General features: G+C 47.5%; 1 protein-coding gene across 3 annotated transcripts in view; it reads left to right on the top strand.

Annotated features, from left to right (window-relative positions):
- Nucleotides 1–496: 496 nt before the first annotated feature.
- VSIG10 (V-set and immunoglobulin domain containing 10) overlaps nucleotides 497–21,357 on the top strand; it is a 31,542-nt gene continuing 10,681 nt past the window's right edge. For all 3 annotated transcript variants that reach the window (XM_012650188.1, XM_012650187.1, XM_012650186.1), the window contains exons 1-4: nucleotides 497–829; nucleotides 6,836–7,117; nucleotides 16,645–16,947; nucleotides 19,084–19,344. In XM_012650188.1, coding sequence (XP_012505642.1) covers nucleotides 751–829; nucleotides 6,836–7,117; nucleotides 16,645–16,947; nucleotides 19,084–19,344 — 925 coding nt within the window. In that variant the 5' untranslated portion in view covers nucleotides 497–750. The remainder of the gene's footprint in view (nucleotides 830–6,835; nucleotides 7,118–16,644; nucleotides 16,948–19,083; nucleotides 19,345–21,357) is intronic.

Genomic DNA, 21,357 nt, shown 5'->3' with positions numbered 1-21,357 from the left:
GTCCTGCTCACGCCTTGGCCCTCGCTCTTACTGTGTGGTCTCAGCCAGTTAATAGGAGAACCCGAGTCTCGTGGCTGCTTTTGGCTGGAAGGTCCTGGGATCGTCTTTCTCCTGCTCCCTCTGCAAAGGGTGGAAAAAAGGCGGCGATGGCGGCCCTGGCGCCCGGCCCGCGCCGGGGGACACAGGCGAGCGTCCCCCGGGACGCCCGGCGGGGACCGCGACGGGGGCCCCGCGCATCCTGCAGCCCGGCAACCGGCCTCCGCGGCCCGCGGGCCGGGGCGGGGGCGCGTCCTGCGGCAGCTGCAGGGCTCCGACCCGCCCAGCTGTCGCCGCGACTCCAGCCGCTGTCCCGGCCCGAGTGGACTCGGGGAGGGCCCAGCCTCGGCGCTCCGCCCCCGGCCCGGCGGGACTGGGCTCGGCGCGCCCTCGGCATAAAGCCCTCCTCCCGGCCGAGGTAGAGGAAGTCGGGCTCCCGCCTGGATGGGAGGCGGGGGGAGCTCGCTCCTGTTGTTTTCCGCCGGCGGGAGCGGGCGGGCGGGCGCAGGGGGCGGGTGCGCCCCGGAGCGCGGATCCCGGCCCCGGACATCGGGCTCACGCGAGCATCCCTCCTTCCCGGGGCCGAGGACAGTAGGGCCACTCCGCGGTTCCGAGGACCCGGGAGGAGCCGTCGGTACCCCAGGGGCCGGGGCCGCGGGGCGCACACCCAGCCCAGCCGCAGCCTGCGTTTCCTGAGCCCGGATCTGGGGCGCGATGGCCGCAGGCGCCCGGGCTCCCGAGCCCCGCGTCCTCGTGTGCCTCGGGGCGCTCCTGGCCGGCTGGGTCGCCGCAGGTAAGGGGCCGCGATCTAGAGGAAAAAGTTGAGTTTTCCCAGGCAGCGATGGGGGGGGACAGCGAGGGACCGAATTCCCTCCGACTCCACCCGAATCCGTGGTGGCCGCAGTCCCGAAGCCGCCCGGGGAGGGTCCTGGGTTTCCTGCCCGCAGCTCCGCTCTCTTTGCAGGAAGGAATTTCCCCGGGCGCTCGGTGGAGGGCGAGGTGTCCCCAGACTCCTGGGGTAGGCAGCCGGCGAGGCTGCGGAGGGCCTGCGGAGAGGTGGTGGGGAAATGGAGAGGCACGTGTCGGGGAAAGTGATTTTTTAATTTTTTTTATTTTTTAAAGTGTCGGATGTAAATTCGCGTTCTGGTTTTACGTGCTGCGCTGGGGCTCAAACTCTCCTTCCCCCTGCCTAAGGTTGAACTCGCCTTACACCTGTAACCTGTGGCTCTCCTCCCGCACCCCTGCGATCCCGCCTGTTCAGAGTAGCGCATTCAAAGCTGTGCATTCGCTTTTTAAAAACTTTTTATTGTGAAATACTTTGAGACTTACAAAAAAACTTCCCCTCATCCTTGACATGATTGGCAAAAGGTCTTAAATGCTTCATCTATACTCTGCTTTGTTACAAAAAGAAAAAAGAATATAAGGTTGCTTACAGAAAATATATAGAATATAAAAAGATTGAAAAAAATTATTTGCATGTAATTCACCAGCCAATGCATGTCTACTGTGTGCAGAGAGTGTGACAAGCTGGGAGCAGACTGGGGTGGAGGGAGCCAGGAGGTGGTGTAGTTTGCAGGGATGCAGGTGGAGTGCTACTTTCCGTGTTCCCAGCTGGCCACCTCTTGCAGATTTCTGGAGATGGATCAGAAATGGTGCCTGAGCTTCCTAGCAGCAAGTGCCAAAAGTTCCTAATTGTTAGGCTCTCAGAAACTTTTATTTTGCTTTGTTTTTAGCAGTCATTTATAAACAGTAACATTTTTCATCATCTAGATTTTCAGTTTATCTGGGAAAATCTAAAAGTCTGGCAACACGGGGCCTGTGTGCCCACCTGGAACTAAGCCGTGGTCATCCTCTTTTACCTAGAGCATGTGACCCCAACTTTGTTCCACCTATCCCTGTTGTAGTACTTTACCCCGGCCCTCTTCAGGCATGGACATTACCTGCCGGCTTCTCCAGGCATTTGACTTAGTGATCACTGTGCTGGGCAGGAGGGGAGGAAGGACAGTCCCCAGATGGTCATCTTTAGAAGTTAAAAGGTGATTATCAAGTATTCCCCTTTCCCCAGCTGTCTGCAGTGTTTCCTGCACTGTGAACACCAGGGGCCTGGGGCATCAGAACCCTGGGCTGAAGCCATCCTGCTGGACTGAACCCTTTCAGGCTGACTGCTGCTCACCACCTAGGGAACCTGCCTCCACTGCCATGCCCAGCTATTTTGATGCCTAAGCCTGTTTCAACTTTGTATATAGTCCCAAGTGGCTTCCTGAGCTTGGTGTATTTTTGTTGTTTGTTTTTCAAGTTGGGAGTTGTCTTGGGGGGATAAAATGTCTTTCTGACACTCTAGTGCAAATGAAGTTCATGCTTCCACTTGTCCCTGAGATTGTAAACACCAGGGCATTTTTGGTAAAAATTGCTAGGAAAAACATAAATGTTTGGGTATAACTCCAACTCTTTAAATAATAATATAAGGGCGGCATCTAAGGAGTTTCTATTACTCCAGCCTTTGTTCCATATTCTGAATTTAAGGTTGGGGGACAACAGGGCCCTCTGAACACCCTCTGAACACCATGTGAATGACTTCTAGTAGCACAGACTGTTACTATGTTTTCTCATCTCACCCTGCCTGGTATGGGAGACCAGAGTAAATCCCTGTGTCCTGAAGCACTTGAGACCTGAATGACAATTCCATATCTCCCTGTGATTTGAGCAAATCACTTAAGTTTCCTGAACCTCACTTTTCTCAAGAGTAAAATGAGGAGGTATGGGACTGTCAGGCACGGAACTCATACATCCTCCAGGACTGCCCTTCCTGCATCTGGGTCAGACATCACTAATCGATGACTGTGTTCTTCTCCACTGAGCCAGGACTCAACCTCATCTTCAGCCCAGCCCTCAGGGCTGCCACATCTCTGGACTAGATGATCTCTAAGGGCAGCTTCAGCTTCAGTAGTTAAAAAAAAAAAAAAAAAAGTGGAGTGAGCAAAGCCAGGAGGAGAAGTGAAATGCCTTCAAATGGTTTCTTTTGTGATCATGTCATTCTATGCCTTAGAAGAGGTTAGCTCAGGTTCTAAGACTAAAGTTTCACCGGAGCTATTCCAAGCCACTGTTCCTTTATTCCTTTGCCGAGGAGTCAGGGAAAGGGCAGGTGTGCAGGTCTCAGGAACACACGCTGCATCTGTAACTCTAAAGTTCATCTTCCTCTCCTCGTGGGGATTGCCACCTGAGAACTTGGGTTCCCAGGTCTAATCGTTTAAAAATAATTCTCGCCTGCTTTTGAAAGTGATCGTTAAGCATTTCTTGCTGTTTGGGAATCTCTAGCATTAGACGACATTCTCCACCTTTCAGCAAGTGGCTTAGGCTTTTTTGCTTAGTGTTTTGAGAGCGGTAAGGCCAAGAATGTGAGGGAATCAGAACATCCTGTGGCGCCAGCTGGCGTCAGGTCTTTCAAAGGGAGCCCCTTCTAACCAGACAAGAGGCCAAATACAGGTAACTCTTAGTCTTTCATTTATAAATGGGAAGGATTCCTAGAGGCAAGTGACAGTTTATTTTTCATAACAGTTTTTGTTGATATAATTTACGTATCATAAAATTCATCCTTTGAAGGTGTACAATTCAGTGGTTTGAGTATATTCAAACTATCACCACTAGTTAACTACAGAGCGTTTTCAGCACCCCAGCAGGTTCTGTCCATAGTCCTGTCCCGGTGGCCTTTTTGTACGTGGGTGTCGATTGTGGAGGGAGCTGGAAAATGTGAGACTTCTCAGCAAAATGGGCTGCATTTGCTTGTTGTTACCTAGTGACAGTCTAATGCCAGATCAGTGGCCCCTGAGCACCTGTCGGTCTTGAGTGGGGATCAGCATCACCTGGGCTTGTTAAACCACAGCGTACTGCCTGCCTCTTCCTAGTGTACAATTTAGATGTTTTGGGGTTAGGCTTGATCATTAGCTTTTCCAATAAGGCTGCTGTCGCCGACGTGGGCTTTTGAACATGCTTTTCCCTCTGCCTGGGACCCATCCTCACCTTTACCTGGCTGAGTGCTCCTTATCCGCTGGCTCTCAGTTCAGCTTCCAGGAGGAATTCTTTCCTGACATTTGTCCCAGCTGGACTTAGGAGCCCTTTCTCTGAGGCCTTATCCTGGTGTTTATCATATTGTGTTGTAATTTTCAGTTTATTATCTCTTTGCCCCACTAGACTGTGAACCCCTGGAGATTTCTGTTTTGTGCACTGTTGGATCCCCAGTGCCTAGCACAGGCCCTGGCCCACAGGGGCACATGGGCACTACCGCCAGCCCGTTCTTGCATGGAGCTTCCAGGACAGCCTTAGTTAACTCTAGGGTCCTTTGGACCTGACCTGAGAGAGAGAGAGCATCAGAGAGAGCAGTGGGAATAAAGCCAAAGCCCTCTGCCTTCCACCTCTTCTGTAATTTCTAGGCAAATAAAACCACCTGGGTTCTGCATCGGTTATTAATTGCTACAGTAATGCTGCAACCAAACAACCACAAGACAACCGAAATGCTCGTTGCTCTCAGGCCTGGGTGGGTAGTTAGGTGGCTCTGCCGATCTTGCCTGGGCTCACATGCATGTCCAGGGACAGCCGGACAGGCTGGCTGGCTGAAGGCCGACCTGGAATGGCCTCAGCTGGAACAAGTGACTGAGACAACTAGGGTCTGCACCATGTAGGTGTTTTTTTAAATTTCAGAATTCTATGGCAATATGCACGATTTGGTTACATAATTTGCTTTTGTACAGTTTGAGTAAAAGTTGTAAGTGTGCCCTTCAGCCAGTTAGTGTGCATTGTACCCATTAGGTGTGAATTTACTCATTTCCTCCTCCCCCTCCCACCTACTTGATTTCCCTTGAGTTCTACTTACATGTGCATATAAGTGTTGATCGATTAGTTCCAATTTAGTATTGAGTACATGTGGTGTTTGTTTTTCCATTCTTGCAATACTTCACCAAGAAGAATGGTCTCCAGCTCCATCCAGGTTGTTACAAAAGATACTTGATCACCATTTTTTTTAATGGCTGAGTAGTGCTCCACGATATACATATACCACATGTTATTAATCCACTCATGTATTGATGGGCACTTGGGTTGTTTCCACATCTTCGCAATTGTGAATTGTGCTGCTATAAACATTCGAGTGCAAGCATCTTTTTAATAAAATGTCTTTTTTTTCCTTTGGGTAAATACCTAGTAGTGGGATTGCCGGATCAAATGGTGGGGCTACTTTTAGCTCTTTGAGGTATCTCCACACTACTTTCCATAGAGATTGTACTAGTTTGCAGTCCCACCTGTACCATGTGGTTTTCATAATCCCTCTGGAACCTCACTTGGGCATCTCTTTCTCATGGTGATGGCAGAGGACGAAAGTGAATAAGTCCAATTACACAAGCACTTTTTTTTTTTCTATTTTTCTTTATTGTGGCAAAATACATAATATAAAATTTACCACCTTAACCATTAAGTATATAGTTCAGTGGTATTCAATAGAGTCATGATGTTGTGCACCACCATTCTTCATCTCTAGAACTCTTTTAATGTTGTAAAACTGGAACTCTGTACCCATTAAACCGTAACTCCCACCCTCCCCAGTCTCTGCAACCACCATTCTACTTTCTATCTCAAAGATTTTGACTACTCTGGCTACTCGTAAGTAGAATCGTACAGTATCTGCTTTTTGTGACTGGCTTATTTTGCTTAGCATAATGTCCTCAAGGTTCATACGTGTCGTAGCATGTGCCAGAATTTCTTCCCTTTTTAAGGCTGAGTAATATTCCAGTGTATGTATACAGCACATTTTGTTAATCCGTTCATCTGTCGGTGGACACTTGCGTTGCTTCCATGTTTTAACCATTGTGAATAGAGCAGCTGTGAACAAATATCTCTGAGACTCTGCTTTCAATTCTTTTGGGTATATATCTAAAAGTGGACTTTCTGCATCATATGGTAGTTCTATTTTTAATTTTGGGGGGAACCACCATACTGTTTTCCACAGCAGCCTCGCCATCTTTCACTCCTCCCGACAATACACAAGGGTTCTGATGTCTCCGCACCCTTACCCACACTTGCTATAATGGGCGTGAGGTGGTATCTCATTGTAGTTTTGATCTGCATTTCTCTGATGATTATGCATGAGCACTTTAAAAGCCTCTGCTTGGGTCACATTTGCTCACATCCCATTGGCCTAAAAAAGTCACATGGCTGAGCCCACAATAAGAGCAGGATGGCCCCAGAGTGACATGATGAAGGGCTTGGATAGTGAGTGGGATGGGGTCGGGAATTGTGGCTATGTTTGTGATCAACCACAAGTTCATTAATGTCAATGACTGGCCAAGAATCCCAACACACAAGAGGCTCTGTATGTTATTGTATCTTCTTTTTTTTTTTTTTTAAGAGATGGTCTCACTCTATCACCCAGGCTGAAGTGCAGTGGCGTCATCATAGCTCACTGCAACCTCAAACTCCTGGGCTCAAGCAATTCTCTTGCCTCGGCCTCTCAAATAGCTGTGGCTACAGGCACACACTGCCATGTCCAGCTACTTTTTAGATTTGTTTGTAGAGACAGAGTCTCGCTAAGTTGCCTAGGCTGGTCCCAAACTCCTGGCCTCAAATGATCCTGCCATCTCAGCCTTCCAAAATGCCGGGATTACAGATGTGAGCCTCTGCACCCAGCCTGTTATTGCACCTTAAAAACACACACCTGATTTTTTAAAAAATCCTAACGCAGAGGCACTGTCTAAAAAGGGAGGTTGCTCAGAGATCAAGAAAGGGAGTAACAGCCTGATCTTCCTTTGCACAGGATTGGAGGCCATCGTCATCGGAGAAGTTCATGAGAATGTTACCCTGTACTGTGGCAACATCTCGGGACCGAGGGGCCTGGTGACCTGGTACCGGAACTCCTCGGAGCCTGCCTTCCTTCTCTCCTCCAATTCTAGCCTCCCGCCAGCCTCGCCCCGCTTCTCTCTGGTCAACCCCAGCTCCCTGCACATCGAGGCGCTGAGCCTACAAGATGAGGGCAACTACACCTGCCAGGAGATCCTCAATGTGACTCGGTGGTTCCACGTGTGGCTGCAGGTGGCCAGTAAGTGGGGCTGGTGGCGACTAGGGCTAGGGAGGTGCTCACAGCCTTGGAGGTGAGGAGGCCAAGGTCAGGGGCATGGGCCTTGCATCAGATGGCCAGGATTTCATTCTGGGCTCTGCCACTTGGAAGCTGAGTGACCTGACCTCTCACATCTGTATTTCCTCACCTGTAAGAGCGCGATGAAAAGAATTCTTGCCTCACGGGATTGCTGTGAAGAATAGATACCAGTTTATAAAGTGCTTCAAATGACTCCTAGCATGTTATTAATAGTTTGCTTTTATTTTTAGCTGGTTGTTAGTCTCATCCTTGCTGTTAATATCATTTTATTATGTAACAAAAGTACAGTATAAACGAAGCTTGGTGCAGTGGCCCCTGCCTGTAGTCCCAGCTGCTCTGCTGAGGTGGGAAGATTGCTTGAGTCCAGGAGTTCAAGGCTACAGTGTGCTATGATCATGCCCATGAATAGCCACTATGCTCCAGTTTGGGCAACATAGCAAGACCCCATCTCTCTCTCTTTTTTTTTTTTTTGAGACAGAGTCTCACTGTGTTGCCCTAGCTAGAGTGAGTACTGTGGCATCAGCCTAGCTCACAGCAACCTCAAACTCCTGGGCTCAAGCGATCCTCCTGCCTCAGCCTCCCAGGTAGCTGGGACTACAAGCACGTGCCACCATGCCCGGCTAATTTTTTCTATTTTTAGTTGTTTGGCTAATTTCTTTCTATTTATAGTAGAGACGAGGTCTCGCTCTTGCTCAGGCTGGTCTCGAACTCATGAGCTCAAGCAGTCCTCCCACCTTGGCCTCCCAGAGTGCTAGGATTACAGGCGTGAGCCACTGTGCCCAGCCTACCCCGTCTCTTAAAAAAAAAAAAATGAACATAATCAAGTCAGACTGCCTGAATTCCAGTCCTAAGACTATCACTTAGTTCTGCGTCACCTTGAGTAAGTAGCTTATTATCTTTAAGCTTCAGTTTTCCTCATTTGTTAACTGGGGAATACCTTGCATGCCTCGTGAGGTATGGTGAGTGCTCTTACACTATCGTGTTAAGTACAGGGCGTGGCACGAGCTGCCCTCACTACTGCGCTTTCCTGAAACAGTCTGTCATATCTACTGATATGCACGTGTGAGTTTAGAGCAGAAGTTTGCAAACTACAGCCTATGGGCCATATCCAGCTGGCTGCCTATTTCTGTATAGCCTGTAAGCTATGGATATTTTTTATATTTTTAAATGGTTGAAAAAAATCAAAAGAAGAATATTTGTGATGTGAAAATTATATGAAATTCAAATGTTGGTGTTCACAAGTGAAGTCTTATTGGAATACAGTCACATTCATTTCCATACTATCTCTGACTGCTTTTGTTGCTTCGGCGGCAGAGGTAAGTGGCCGTGACACAGATCATACGACTTGCAAAGCTGGAAGTATTTGCTCTCCGGCCCTCTGGAGAGAAAGTTTGCTGGTCACTGGTTTAGAGGGACATCCGTGTTCTAGATCCAGGATGTGTAGCTTACCAGACATACCTGTGTGATCACTTCACTGCTCCGCATCCATGTTGCCTCATCTATAAAATAAAAAATGTACGCATTCGTTTGTTCAACACGTATTTATTTATTTATTTATTTATTTTTTATTTTATTTTATTTTTTTTGAGACAGAGTCTCACTGTGTTGCCCGGGCTACAGTGCCGTGGCATCAGCCTAGCTCACAGCAACCTCAAACTCCTGGGCTCAAGCGATCCTTCTGCCTCAGCCTCCCGAGTAGCTGGGACTATAGGCATGTGCCACCATGCCCGGCTAATTTTTTCTATATGTTTTTAGTTGTCCGATTAATTTCTTTCTATTTTTAGTGCTCAGGCTGGTCTCGAACTCCTGAGCTCAAACAATCCGCCCGCCTCGGCCTCCCAGAGTGCTAGGATTACAGGCGTGAGCCACCACGCCTGGCCTCAACACGTATTTATTGAGAGCCTGTTGCCAGACACAGTTCTACACACGGTGCCACTGGCGTGAACAAGACAGGCAGGTCCCTCCTGGAATGAGCAGCCTGGTGGGGGAGACAGTGAGGAACAAGTGAGCAAATGCATCAGGCAGTATCAGAGACGGGCGCGGAACAGAGAACCGAGATGGGGCGATGGGATTCTCTGAAACGCTTATTTCTTTATTTTTTAATTTTTTTCTTTGACACATATCCACATGTTCAGCTATCTGAAACACTTTAAATTGGGGGTGGGTAAGAGAGGAGCTTTTGCAAGTGGCGACATTTAAGCCGAATGGTAATTAGGAAGCAGTCGTGCAAAGATGAGAGGAGAGAGCCTTCCAGCCAGAACGAGCACTGGTGCCAGACGGGTTGAGCGTGCTGCATTCGCAGATGGGAGAGGGCCAGCATGGCAGGGGCCTAGTGTGCAAGAGGGCAGGCCATGTGGGGCTGGGAGGGCTGGTTCAGGTTGAATTTATGTCCCCCCAAAAGATAGGTTGAAGTCCTAACCTCTGGTACCTACAAACGTGACCTTATTTAGAAATAGGGTCTTTGTGGATATAATCAGGTTAAGATGAGATCCTTGGCGTGGGCACTGCTCCCGTTCGACTGGCATCCTTATGACACCAGGGACATGCCATGCGAAGACAGAGACACACAGGAAGAACATCATATAGCAAGAGGGGCAGAGATTGGAGCGATGCAGCTACAAACCAAGGAATGCCACCAAAAGCTAGGGAGGAGGCAAGGAAGGATCCTCCCCTAGAGCTTTGGAGGGAGCACGGCCCAGGTGACACCTTGGTTTCAGACTTCTGACCACCAGAACCGTAAGAGAATCAATTTCTGTCATTTTAAGACATCTGGTGTGGGGTGTTTTGTTAAGGCAGCCGTAGGAAACTATGAACCCTGGTCGGGAGTTGGGCTTTCATTCTGGGTGCAGGAGAAACTGCTGGCGCTTCCAGCAGGGGGGTGGCATCATTAGATTTGCACATGGAGGATGTACATGTAGTATCAAGAAGAGCCGATCAAATAAAAACAGGAAGCCAGTTGAAGGCATAAGATGGTGTTGACCAGAAAAGGGGTGACGACAGTGGCTTTGGTGAAAATGCACGGGTTCAGAAGATATTTTGGAGGTTGACCAGCAGGACTTGCTGGTGGATCAGAAGTAGGGGATGAAGGAAGGAGAGGCCACAAGGACAGTTCTAGAGTTTTGGAAACTCTAAGGTTTCCACTCATTTGCAAAGTTTGTGGAATCCGTGAGTGCAACGTTTGTGTATCTGGAGATGCCATCAATGAATTCCTGAATGTCCGGGAATGAATGTGGGTGTATCCAGAAATGTCACCCATCTTGGCCCGGCTGTTTGGTCCCCGCTGCGAGCCCATAGCAAGTGCTGGCTGGTCGCCCTTAGTCCAGCTGCCCAGAGTAATTAATAATCCCTTCCTGTCCGTCTCGTCCATAAATATCTTCTCTCTTGACCACAGGACAGAAAGGTGGCAACTTGGTACTCTTATCATCACTCTCCAGTTTATGGTGACTTGATCTGACAGTGGTTTATTCATCATTGGCGAAGTTTATTGGACTATTTCATTATTGCCCTATAGGGAGATAAATGCGAGGTCTGGTTACAATGAATGTGAACTTAGATTTTTAAAACTGTCAATGAACTCTGGTGGCATTTCCAACTCTCTGAAGGGAAGCCCCGTGTGTGTCTGAGTCACTGTGATGTGACTTGTATCGTGGAAGCTTCTTCATTTGGAAATATATGGGGTTTCTGACAGGCGTAGAGCTTGTTTGTGAAAATAGGACACAGACACCATGAGCCCTTTGGTTCACATACGCCAGAGCCCTCTGGGATCCCACTCCTTGTTCTCATTCCAGAAGGGGCCTGGGAAAAACCCCAGACACCCTGGGCATCCGGGAGCCCCTTCCTGCCCCTCAGACAGTGGCCGACAGGGAGAGTTTGGCATCTCTCTTTGGAACTTGGCTCTCATTTTTGCATAGATAATTTGGGAATGTGGATTGGGTTTGATCCAGCCACTGTTGGGTGGGGGTCAGTGGTATTGCTGAGTGGCTGAGAATATTCTGAAACTCTGAGGTCCAGATGCCTGGGTTCAAATCTGGGTCCTCCTGGCTGTTGTCTTTGTGACCTTGGAGAAATCCCTTGAACTTCTCCAACCTTAGTTTTATCGTCTGTGAAATCAGGGTCATGGCCACGGATCTGTGGCATGAATTAATGAGAAAAGTTTCTGCAGCCCTCAGCTGGTCTGTGTTACCTTGATCCGTTGGTTAAGCTGGTGATGGGATCCCCCTGGGATACTGCATCTCTACTTCCCGACAATCAACTTACAGGCCTTGCTGTGGGTTGGGGACCCCATGTGCCCAGATCTTTTCACTGATGTGGTTGCTAACATGGTCGCATTCCCTTATTCTCTTAAGGAGAAAAGTTTGGAAACATTCTACCATAGCCTTGGAAGCTAGGGAGGAGAAATTCCGGCATGTGACAACTTGTTCTCTGTAAGTGACTTGGAACTTGGGCATGGACAGAGAGGCTGTAGAAGCACAAAGCCGGCTGTATGAGGGCTGGTAGTTTCTCCTTCCTTCCCGCCTGGAACTCTGCTTATCTGTCAGTGGGCATTTGGTGCCTCTGCCTTCTAGGGAGTCAGGTTTTCTCTCGGTCTGGGGTGACTTAAGCTGCCTGGAATGGACACCCGCAGTGTGATTGCATCACTCATCCCACGACTAAAAAGAGTCTGCGCCGCTACCTGTTCATTTAAAGGTGAGGTTGAAGAGTCTTGCCATCGGGATTGGGTCTCTGCTTCTAAGAGTACAGAACTCTCTTGGTCCAGAGAAGTTCGGGGCTGCGCAGCTGTTTATTTCAACTTACCCATCCCCTCCTGCCTCCAAATTGGAGAGGGTATGAGGCTGGAACAGCTCTGTGTTTACCTGCAGAAAGGCTGGAGGGATGGGGAAGATAGCAGAGTTCTGAACACATCCTGGTAGACTCTGTGCCTTTTTTCAAGATATCATCTCTTATAGGCTGAGTGATTCAGTTGAACAGTCAGCCCATGAAAGACCCCAGTCAGATTTCACAGTACATGGTACCAGGCTCTCCTTGTGTCTATTTTTCTCAGGCCAAGCAAGTGTTTAGGGAACATTCGAACCAGTTGGCACATGGGCAATGAGGAAGCTGGTTTGTATCGACCTCTAAGAGCCCCTTAGCATTCAGCTGGGGTTTGGGGGATGGGGCTGTCACTCTGAACTTCCCAGAAAGGGCGTCTCAGGAAAGATCCATCTGCCCATCCAATACGTACCCACTAGCAGAGCCTCCTTCTGTTGGTAGTGGTGTCACCGCCTTATCACAACTAGAGTCCTAGGGAAAGAGAATGTTGGGCCCATCAGAAGATGGGGTGATTCTTGCCCAAGGATTGATGAATTTGGATCTTGCCAAGCTTATCTGAAACAGAGATGGGTGCTCAGCAGAGCCTGCGTTTTGTGTAGTTGAGTAGTGTTCCGTGGTATACGTATACCATGTTTTATTAATCCTTATGGATTCATGGGCACTTGGGTTGTTTCCACATCTTTGCGATTGTTAATTGTGCTGCCATAAACATTCGAGCACAGATGTCTTTATTATAGAATGTCTTTTTTTCCTTTGGGTAGATGCCTAGTGGTGGGATTGCTGGAGCAAATGGTATTCCTATTTTTAGCTCTTCGAGATATCTCCATATTACTTTCCACAGGGGTTGTACTCATTTGCAGTCCCACCAGCAGTGAAAGGTGTTCCTATCTCTCCACATCCACGCCAGCATTTGTTGTTTTGGGACTTTTTTTTTCTTTTTTATTTCAGCATATTATGGGGGTACAAATGTTTAGGTTACGTACATTGGCCTTGCCCTGCCTGAGTCAGAGCTTCAAGCGTGTCCATCCCCCGGATGGTGTGCATCGCACTCATTATGTGTGTATATACCCATTCCCCCCCCATCTGCCTGACACCCGATGAATGTTATTGCTATATGTGCACTTAAGTGTTGATCAGTTAAAACCAATTTGATGGTGAGTGCATGTGGTGCTTATTTTTCCATTCTTGGGATAATTCACTTAGTAGAATAGGTTCCAGCTCTATCCAGGATAATACAAGAGGTGCTATATCACTATTGTTTTTTGTGGCTGAATAGTACTCCATGGTATACATATACCACGTTTTATTAATCCACTCATATACTGATGGGCACTTGGGCTGTTTCCACGTCTTTGCAATTGTGAATTGTGCTGCTATAAACATTCGAGTACAGATGTCTTTTTTGCAGAATGTCTTTTGTTCTTTTGGGTAGATGCCCAGTAATGGGTTTGCTGGGTCAAATGGTAATTCTACTTGTATGTCTTTAAGGTATCTCCATCTTGCTTTCCACAGACGTTGTACTAATTTGCAGTCCCACCCGCAGTGTATGAGAGTTCTTATGTCTCCGCATCCATGCCAACATTTATTGTTTTGGGACTTTTTGATAAAAGACATTCTCACTGGAGTTAGGTGATATCTCATCGTGGTTTTGATTTGCATTTCCATGATTAGAGATGTTGAGCACTTTTTTATATGTTTGCTGGCCTTTAGTCTGTCCTCTTTTGAAAAGTTTTGGTTTATGTCTTTTGCCCTTTTTTTTTTTTTTTTTTTTTTGAGACAGAGTCTCACTGTGTTGCCCAGGCTAGAGTGCCGTGGCGTCATCCTAGCTCACAGCAACCTCAAACTCCTGGGCTCAAGCGATCCTTCTGCCTCAGCTTCTCGAGTAGCTGGGACTGCAGGCATGTGCCACCATGCCCGGCTAGTTTTTTTTTCTATATATTTTTAGTTGTCTGATTAATTTCTTTCTAATTTTAGTAGAGACGGAGTCTCGCTCTTGCTCAGGCTGGTTTTGAACTCCTGAGCTCAAACAATCTGCCCGCCTCGGCCTCCCAGAGAGCTAGGATTACAGGCGTGAGCCACCGCGCCCAGCCTTTTGCCCACTTTTTGATGGGGTTGTTTGACTTTTTCCTTTTAATTTTCTTAAGTTCTGTATAGATTCTTGTTATCAGCCCTTTATCGGATGTGTAACATGCGAATGTTTTCTCCCATTCTGTAGGTTGTCTATTTGCTCTAATGATAGTTTCCTTGGCTGTGCAGAAGCTTTTTAATTTGATCAGGTCCCATTTATTTATTTTTGTTGCTGCTGTGATTGCTTTGGGGGTCTTCTTCATAAATTCTTTGCCTAGGCCAATGTCTATAAGAATTTCCTTTGGGTCTTCTTATTTGATTTTTTTTTTTTTTAATTCTTCCACCTGCTTCCTTCTCATTCACTCCCTGTAACCAACTCTAATTCTTGCTGAGAATTGTACTGGTCAAAAGCCCCTCCTAGCTGGTTTCTGGGGGTCTATGATGTCCACGCCAGGCCACTGGGAACCCCACCGCCAGACTACAATGTAGAAGACGCAGACTCGTCCAGTCTAACACTACTTTTGCTGGCCCAGGTGTTGGCTTGTACCCTGTGCTTAGTTGGATGTGCACCAACTGTGGGCACACCCTGGGACCTGCCGGTCTGCATACCTAACCAACTAGCCAGCAACAATGAATGGGACATTTGAGTACCTCCCAAACCACAGTATGATATTTACCCAGACTCTTTGTGGGAAGTGACATGATTCCAGCAGATCCCTGCAACTGTTAGGAGCCAGCCCTAACTTGACAACAATATTGTCCTTAGAAGCCCACGATTTCTATAGTTATACAATGGCCTTGGACATGGATAAAGTAGATACTGTGCTTCAAGGGGCTCTGTCTGGGAAAGCCTTTACCTCCCATAAACGGTATTTTTTCACTGGCCTATTTCTGTTCAAAACTCTATAGCCGGGCTGGGCATGGTGGTTCATGCCTGTAATCCTAGCACTCTTGGGAGGTCAAGGTGGGAGGATTGCTCCCAGGCCAGGAGTTTGAGACCAGCCTGAGCAAGAGAGAGACCTTGTCTCTATAAAAAAGAGAAAAATTAGCCTGGCATATCGTGTGCCTGTAGTCCCAGCTACTCGGCAGGCTGAGGCAGGATTGTTTGAATCCAGGAGTTTGAGGCTGCTGTGAGCTATGATGACATCACTGTACTCTACCTGGGTATGACAGAGTGAGACACTGTCTCAAAAAATAAAAAAATTCTACAGCCATATGGGGAGGGGTCAAGGGCAACATACATAACCTAAACATCTGTTCCCCCATAATATGCTGAAATAAAAAAAAAAAAAATTCTACAGCCATAGATTTATTCCTTTGGCTAAGCATTGCCCTTCCTGTATTTTATTTTTTAAAAGAAGAAGTCTCTGGGAGAGGTAGCACACTAAATTACTTCAGAATTAACAGCTGTTAGATATATTAGTTTAAAAACATTTTTAATTGACAAATGTATATATTTATGGGGGAGGTATATTCTTTAAGGAGATGTGGCATGTTGGGTGCACCAATGGTAGAGGGCATTTCAGCGGATAAGAAGTTCGGAAACATGAAGGGAATCAAGGTGAGGCCTAGCAGTCTACCAGGTGCTTCCAAAATGCCAGGCACTGTTCCGAGTACTCTACTGTCCTAACTCATTGAATTGTCACAACCACCCTGGGAAATGAGGACTGTCATCACCCCATTTTACAGATGAGGAAATGGAGGCTAAGAAGGGACAGTAATTTGCCCACAGTCATACAGCTAGTTTGTTCCTGGTTTTTCAGTGTGATTTTGTGCTGGGGGGTCCCCAAGACCACGCCCAGGTTTGATGAGTTTCTAGGAGGACTCACAGGACTCAGCATGTCGTGCAATTTATCACAACAAAAGGATACACAGCAAAATCAGCAAAAGGAAAAGCTACGTGGGACGGAATCTAGGGAAACCAGGCACAAGCTTTCATGAGTCTCCTGGTGGAGTTGCATGGGACACACTCGAATCTTCCATCAACGGGTTGTGGAAACACGTGTCAAATGTCTAACCAGGGAAACTCATTTGAGACTCCGTGTCTGAAGTTTCTTTCTGGGGGCTGTCACAGAGATACTGTCTGTCTCGTATGGACCCAGATTCCTGATCCCCAGAAGGAAAGCAGGTGTTCTGCATAAACCACATTGTTTGTACAAACAGTTTAGGCCCAGCGACTGTTATCAGTTCTGTGATTGGTGGGAACCCTCCCGAAATCCAAGTTCCCAGACACAGGCCAAGGGCCAGCCTTGCAAGCAGGCCTTTGTAAGGAGAGCTGTCCCAGCCTGCTGTGTGAATTTTTTTCTGCATAGATATCCTTTCCACCCTGCAGTGTTTTAAAAAAGGAACAATTTACACTTTTCCCCTTCTATAAGGATTTGTCCCCCCAATAAATCTTGCGTAACTGCCCAGGATTAAATGAGAGAATGTATCAGGGCACTTAACACAGCATTGGTCACATAGTAAGTGTTCTGTAGATATTGTCCTCCTCATTGGCTGCTTCCTCATCACTTGTGTGTCTATTAGAGCTGGTAAGAAGCTGAAATGAATTCTTAAGTCATTAATTCTGTCCCCATTCCCCCTGTCATTCCCAGGCGGCCCCTATCAGATTGAGGTCAACATCTCGGCTACCGGCAGGCTCCCCAATGGCACCCTCTATGCAGCTAGGGGCTCCCAGGTGGACTTCAGCTGCAGTAGCAGCTCCTGGCCTCCGCCCATGGTTGAGTGGTGGTTCCAGGCCTGGAATTCCAGTGGCGAACCCTTTGGAAACAACCTGACGGTCAGCTCTTTCACGCTGTTACTGATGTCACCAAGTCTCCAGGGGAACTACACCTGTCTGGCCATGAACATGCTCAGCGGGAGACATCAAGAGGTGACCACCGAGCTACTGGTCTACTGTGCGTAAGAAGCTCTCCCCTCCCTCACTTCTTCACCTTAACCCTTTAGGAACTGCATGTTCGTGCCTCTTCTTTTTGTCTTTAAAGGCATGCGTGGGCCAGGCACGGTGGCTCACGCCTGTAATCCTAGCACTCTGGGAGGCCGAGGCGGGCGGATCATTTGAGCTCAGGAGTTCGAGACCAGCCTGAGCAAGAGCAAGACCCTGTCTCTACTATAAATAGATAGAAAGAAATTAGCCAAACAACTGAAAAAATAGAAAAAATTAGCTGGGCATGGTGGCGTGTGCCTGTAGTCCCAGCTACCTGGGAGGCTGAGGCAGAAGGATCGCTTGAGCCCAGAGTTTGAGGTTGCTGTGAGCTGGGCTGATGCCACGGCACTCATTCTAGCCCGGGCAACAAAGCGAGACTCTGTCTCAAAAAAAAAAGGCATGCCTGCCTCCTGCATGGGTCCAAATACGTTTCTGCAGCTCCCAGAAAACACAGGTACACACCCAGGACCTGTGGCATGGCAGGCAGGGAATCACCCCTTCTAGAAGTTTGCTGCTAACTGGGTGCAGGAAAGTCCCTGTGAGCCACAGAGAGAAACTAATGCAGAGCCTCATGCGTTTTTGTTTTTTTTTTTTAAATTGAGGTGAAAGTATATAGCCTTAACCATTTTAGTGTATAATTCAGTGACATTTAGGACATTTACTATGTTGTGCAACCATCACCTCTATCTAGTTCCAAAACATTTTCTTTATCCCAAATGGAAAGTGCCCACCAAGCACTCACCCCCATTCTCCTCCCCAGCCCCCGACATCCCCCAGTCTCCATTCATTCCGTCTCTATAGATTTGCCTGGTCTGGACGCTTCATGTGAATGGATCATGCAATATGTGGCCTTTTGCATGTGGTATCTTTCACTTAGCATCGTGTTTTTGAGCTTCATCCACGTTGTAGCGTGTATCAGCAATTCGTTCTTTTTTATGGCTTAGTAATAGTCTATTGTATGGACAAGCCACAGTTTGTTTATCCATTCATCCATCCTCAGACACTCTTTCTGTGAACCTGGTGTGGCCGTCACAGGTACCTGGCCTTCTAGCACTGTTGGGGACCAGCAGTCCAGGAGTCTTTATTTTGGGTCTGGGGAGACACCAGCCAAACACTCCAATACACCGTATCTTGGATGAGAGCCACTGTGGCAATGCAGAGTGTACCCAGAAGCCAGGCGAATGAAGGGGAGCAGCATCAGAGCAAATTAGCTGGCAGGATAATGACACAGTACTTAATTCAAATGTTATCAGAGCCTTTGTAAGTCCCAGTGTTCTCTACCATAAATGAAATTTATTGTATGTAAAATCATATGTGCTTGTTGTAGGAAATACAGACGAGTATAAAGAAAATAATCACTTATACTCTAACCATTATTTTGGTGTATTTCCAGTAATTTTTCTTATACATGTTACATATCCACCCATTCGGATTAGATCTAAATTTATTTCTATTCATATGTATTACATAAAGTATGTAAAAATATATGCTTATGTACATAATATGTGAATATATAGTTATTAATGCATATGGAACATACTGGATTTACAGGTTTGTAGTCTATTGAATTTGTGCATGTTTTTAGTAATACATGTTCCTGTCGAGAAGCAACAGAAGTACAAAGGCGTATATGTCAGGGGTGGGGGTGACTGCATCCTCCTCTACCTGTGACTCCCACTTTTTCATATGCCCCAGCCAGAGGCAACCACTATTACATTTTAGGGGCCAGCATTTCCCAGTTGAACCTTCTGTGATCATAGAAATCACCGCTCACCATGTGTGGTTACTGAGCACTTGAAATGTGGACAGTATGATGGAGGAACTGAATTCGTAATTTCATGTAATTTAATTAACGTAATGAATTAAATGTAAATAGCTACACGAGGTTAGTGAGAAATGCAAAGATGAATGAGGCCCAGGTCCTTGGGAGATTTAACACCCAGCAGAGGAAACCTGACTTGTCAGACAAGAATCTGTGCTAGGAGCTATTTCAAGATTCACTAAGTGGGGCTGATGTTTCTTCGAGACCCTGCAATCATTAGAACCAGTCCAATGGCTGATCCTGGAGTCTGTGATTAAGCCCACGTCCTTCTCTGGTGTTCTGCAGCACCCCCTCCAGCAGCTCCTCAGTGCTGGGCAGAGATGTCATCAGAATCGTTCATGCTACAGCTCACCTGTCGCTGGGACGGAGGATACCCTGATGCTAACTTCCTGTGGACAGAAGAGCCAGGAGGTGTGATCATGGGGAAGTCAAAGCTGGGGGTGGAAACGCTGAACCAGTCCCAGCTGTCGGATGGCAAGAAGTTCAAGTGTGTTGGGAGCCACATCGTGGGGCCGGAGTCAGGAGCCAGCTGCGTGGTGCAGATTGGTGAGTCTCTCTTGCCTCCTCCTGGGATTGGGCTTCACCTACCTTCCTTTTTTCTGGGAGAAGCATTTGAAAGTAGTTCTGGGAAGGAAGTCTCAGGATGTCAGAGTGAACTGACTTCTTCCCCATTCTTCCTTTGTTTTGCTTTATATTTCATTCCTTTCAAACTTTAAAGGTGCTTGGCCAGGCTTCTTGGTTCTAGTCCAAGCTGTTTTTTCACTTGACAAATACTAATTGAGCACCTGCTATGTGTCAGGTACAGTTTCTAGGTGCTGAGGATGGAAGAGTGAAAAAGATAGATGAGGTTCATACATTAATGATCTCTTGTTATGTAATAAATTACCACCAAACATAGTGGCTTAAAATAATAACGACTATTTATTATCTCATGATTTCTGTGGTTTAGGAATTCAGGCAGGGCACAGTGGGGATGGTTTGTCTCAGCTCCATGACATCTGGGGTCTCAGCTAGAAGACTTGAAGTTTGGGGGCTGAAATCATCTGAAAGATTCACTTCAGTGGTGCTCATTCACACGCCTGGCATTCAGACGCCTGGCTCATTCACACGTCTCATTCACCCCATTCTTCTCCATGTGGGATTCTTTACAGGGCTGCTTGAGTGTCCTACAAACATTGCGGCTGGCTTCCCCCATAGCAAGTGATCAAAGAGGAGTGAGCCAGGCAGAAGCTATCCTCCCAACCCCCGGTCCGTGGAAAAATTGTCTTCCATGAAACTGGTCCCTGGTGCCAAAAAGGCTGGGGACTGCTGCTTTAGACCAGGGCTTCTCAAGCTTTGATGTGCATATATATCACCTGGATCATTCCACCCGCGAGGACTAGTAAGGTGATGAAAGGTAACGTTAATGTCCACCTCAGGGAATGCAGAACAGCACAGCCCCCAAGATGATGAAAAGTGATGCTTTGGGGGCAGAGGGTTCCAGCTGTCCAGATCTCTCTTTAAATGGCACATAGGTCCCTAAACTAAAGAAACGAACTCACCTCATGAGGAGCTGTGGCATTAGCCACCCCGCTAGGTGAAGGTCCCAGGATGTTGTTTGCCTCTCACAGACCTTGGAGGGTCCCACCCTTTCCCCAGCCTCTCACCCTGCACCCAGCACCCTCTTAAGCTAAGCTCTGTGAACGCATAGGTGCTACCCTGGCTGGGTGTGGGTGACTCAGCTCTTTGAGGGGTGTAATGTTCTGCCTGCTGAAAAAGAGGGCAAGGGGACGGGTCACCAGGAAGATTATTTATTTTGCTTCTAATAAAGGATGAGGGGGCCATTTCTGAAACTTTGGTTTGGTGGCCCCCACATAGAAACATACTGATGAGGTTTGTCACTGCTGCCGTCTTTGTGACCCCAGGAGAAATCTGGGCAAACCGCAGGGAGGGGAGGTACAGTTTAGCAACATGGAGAGAACTTGACAGTTGATCCAGGAAGGGGAGCTTATGTGTGAGTTTCCCAAGCAAAGCCGGGTTTGGGGGATTCTCTTTTGCTGTCTGCCCCAGAGAGCAAGGCTTTTAGGCTATTCCATCTCCCTTTGAGCCGTCCTCTTTCCTTTTCCCTTCCCTCTTCCCAGACGATAGCTGTGAAACCCTAGATAGATTCTTCTTTGGAACAACTGCCAAGGGAAGGTGTGGTTTCACTGCCCCAGGCAGGAATGCAATGTGCCATTCCTTGTGCCACAGATGCTGAAAGTACGGACTTAATAAATACCCCAAGATGAATTTGCTACCCTTCCCAGGAGGGGGCGTGCGTTTTGAGAAAAGGCTTCTTGTGCAAAGAAAACAAATGGATCGCTGTGGTAGCCCTTTCGGCTCCCCATGTCCTGCTCAAATCAGACTCTAAGGCCATTGGACACCACTTCTAAATTTTCTAGGATAGACCTGTGGTAGACAGAATAATGCCCCCCTCCCAAAGATGTCCATGTCCTAATCCCGAGAACATGTGAATATGTTACCTTACGTGGCAAAAAGGGACTTTGTTGATGTGATTAAGTTAAGGATTCTGAGATGGGG

Source organism: Propithecus coquereli, unplaced genomic scaffold, assembly GCF_000956105.1.
Source record: "Propithecus coquereli isolate 6110/MARCELLA unplaced genomic scaffold, Pcoq_1.0 Scaffold314, whole genome shotgun sequence".
NCBI lineage: Eukaryota > Metazoa > Chordata > Mammalia > Primates > Indriidae > Propithecus > Propithecus coquereli.
The sequence above is the reverse complement of the archived record's forward strand: the minus strand, read 5'-3'. Positions and strand labels throughout refer to the sequence as shown.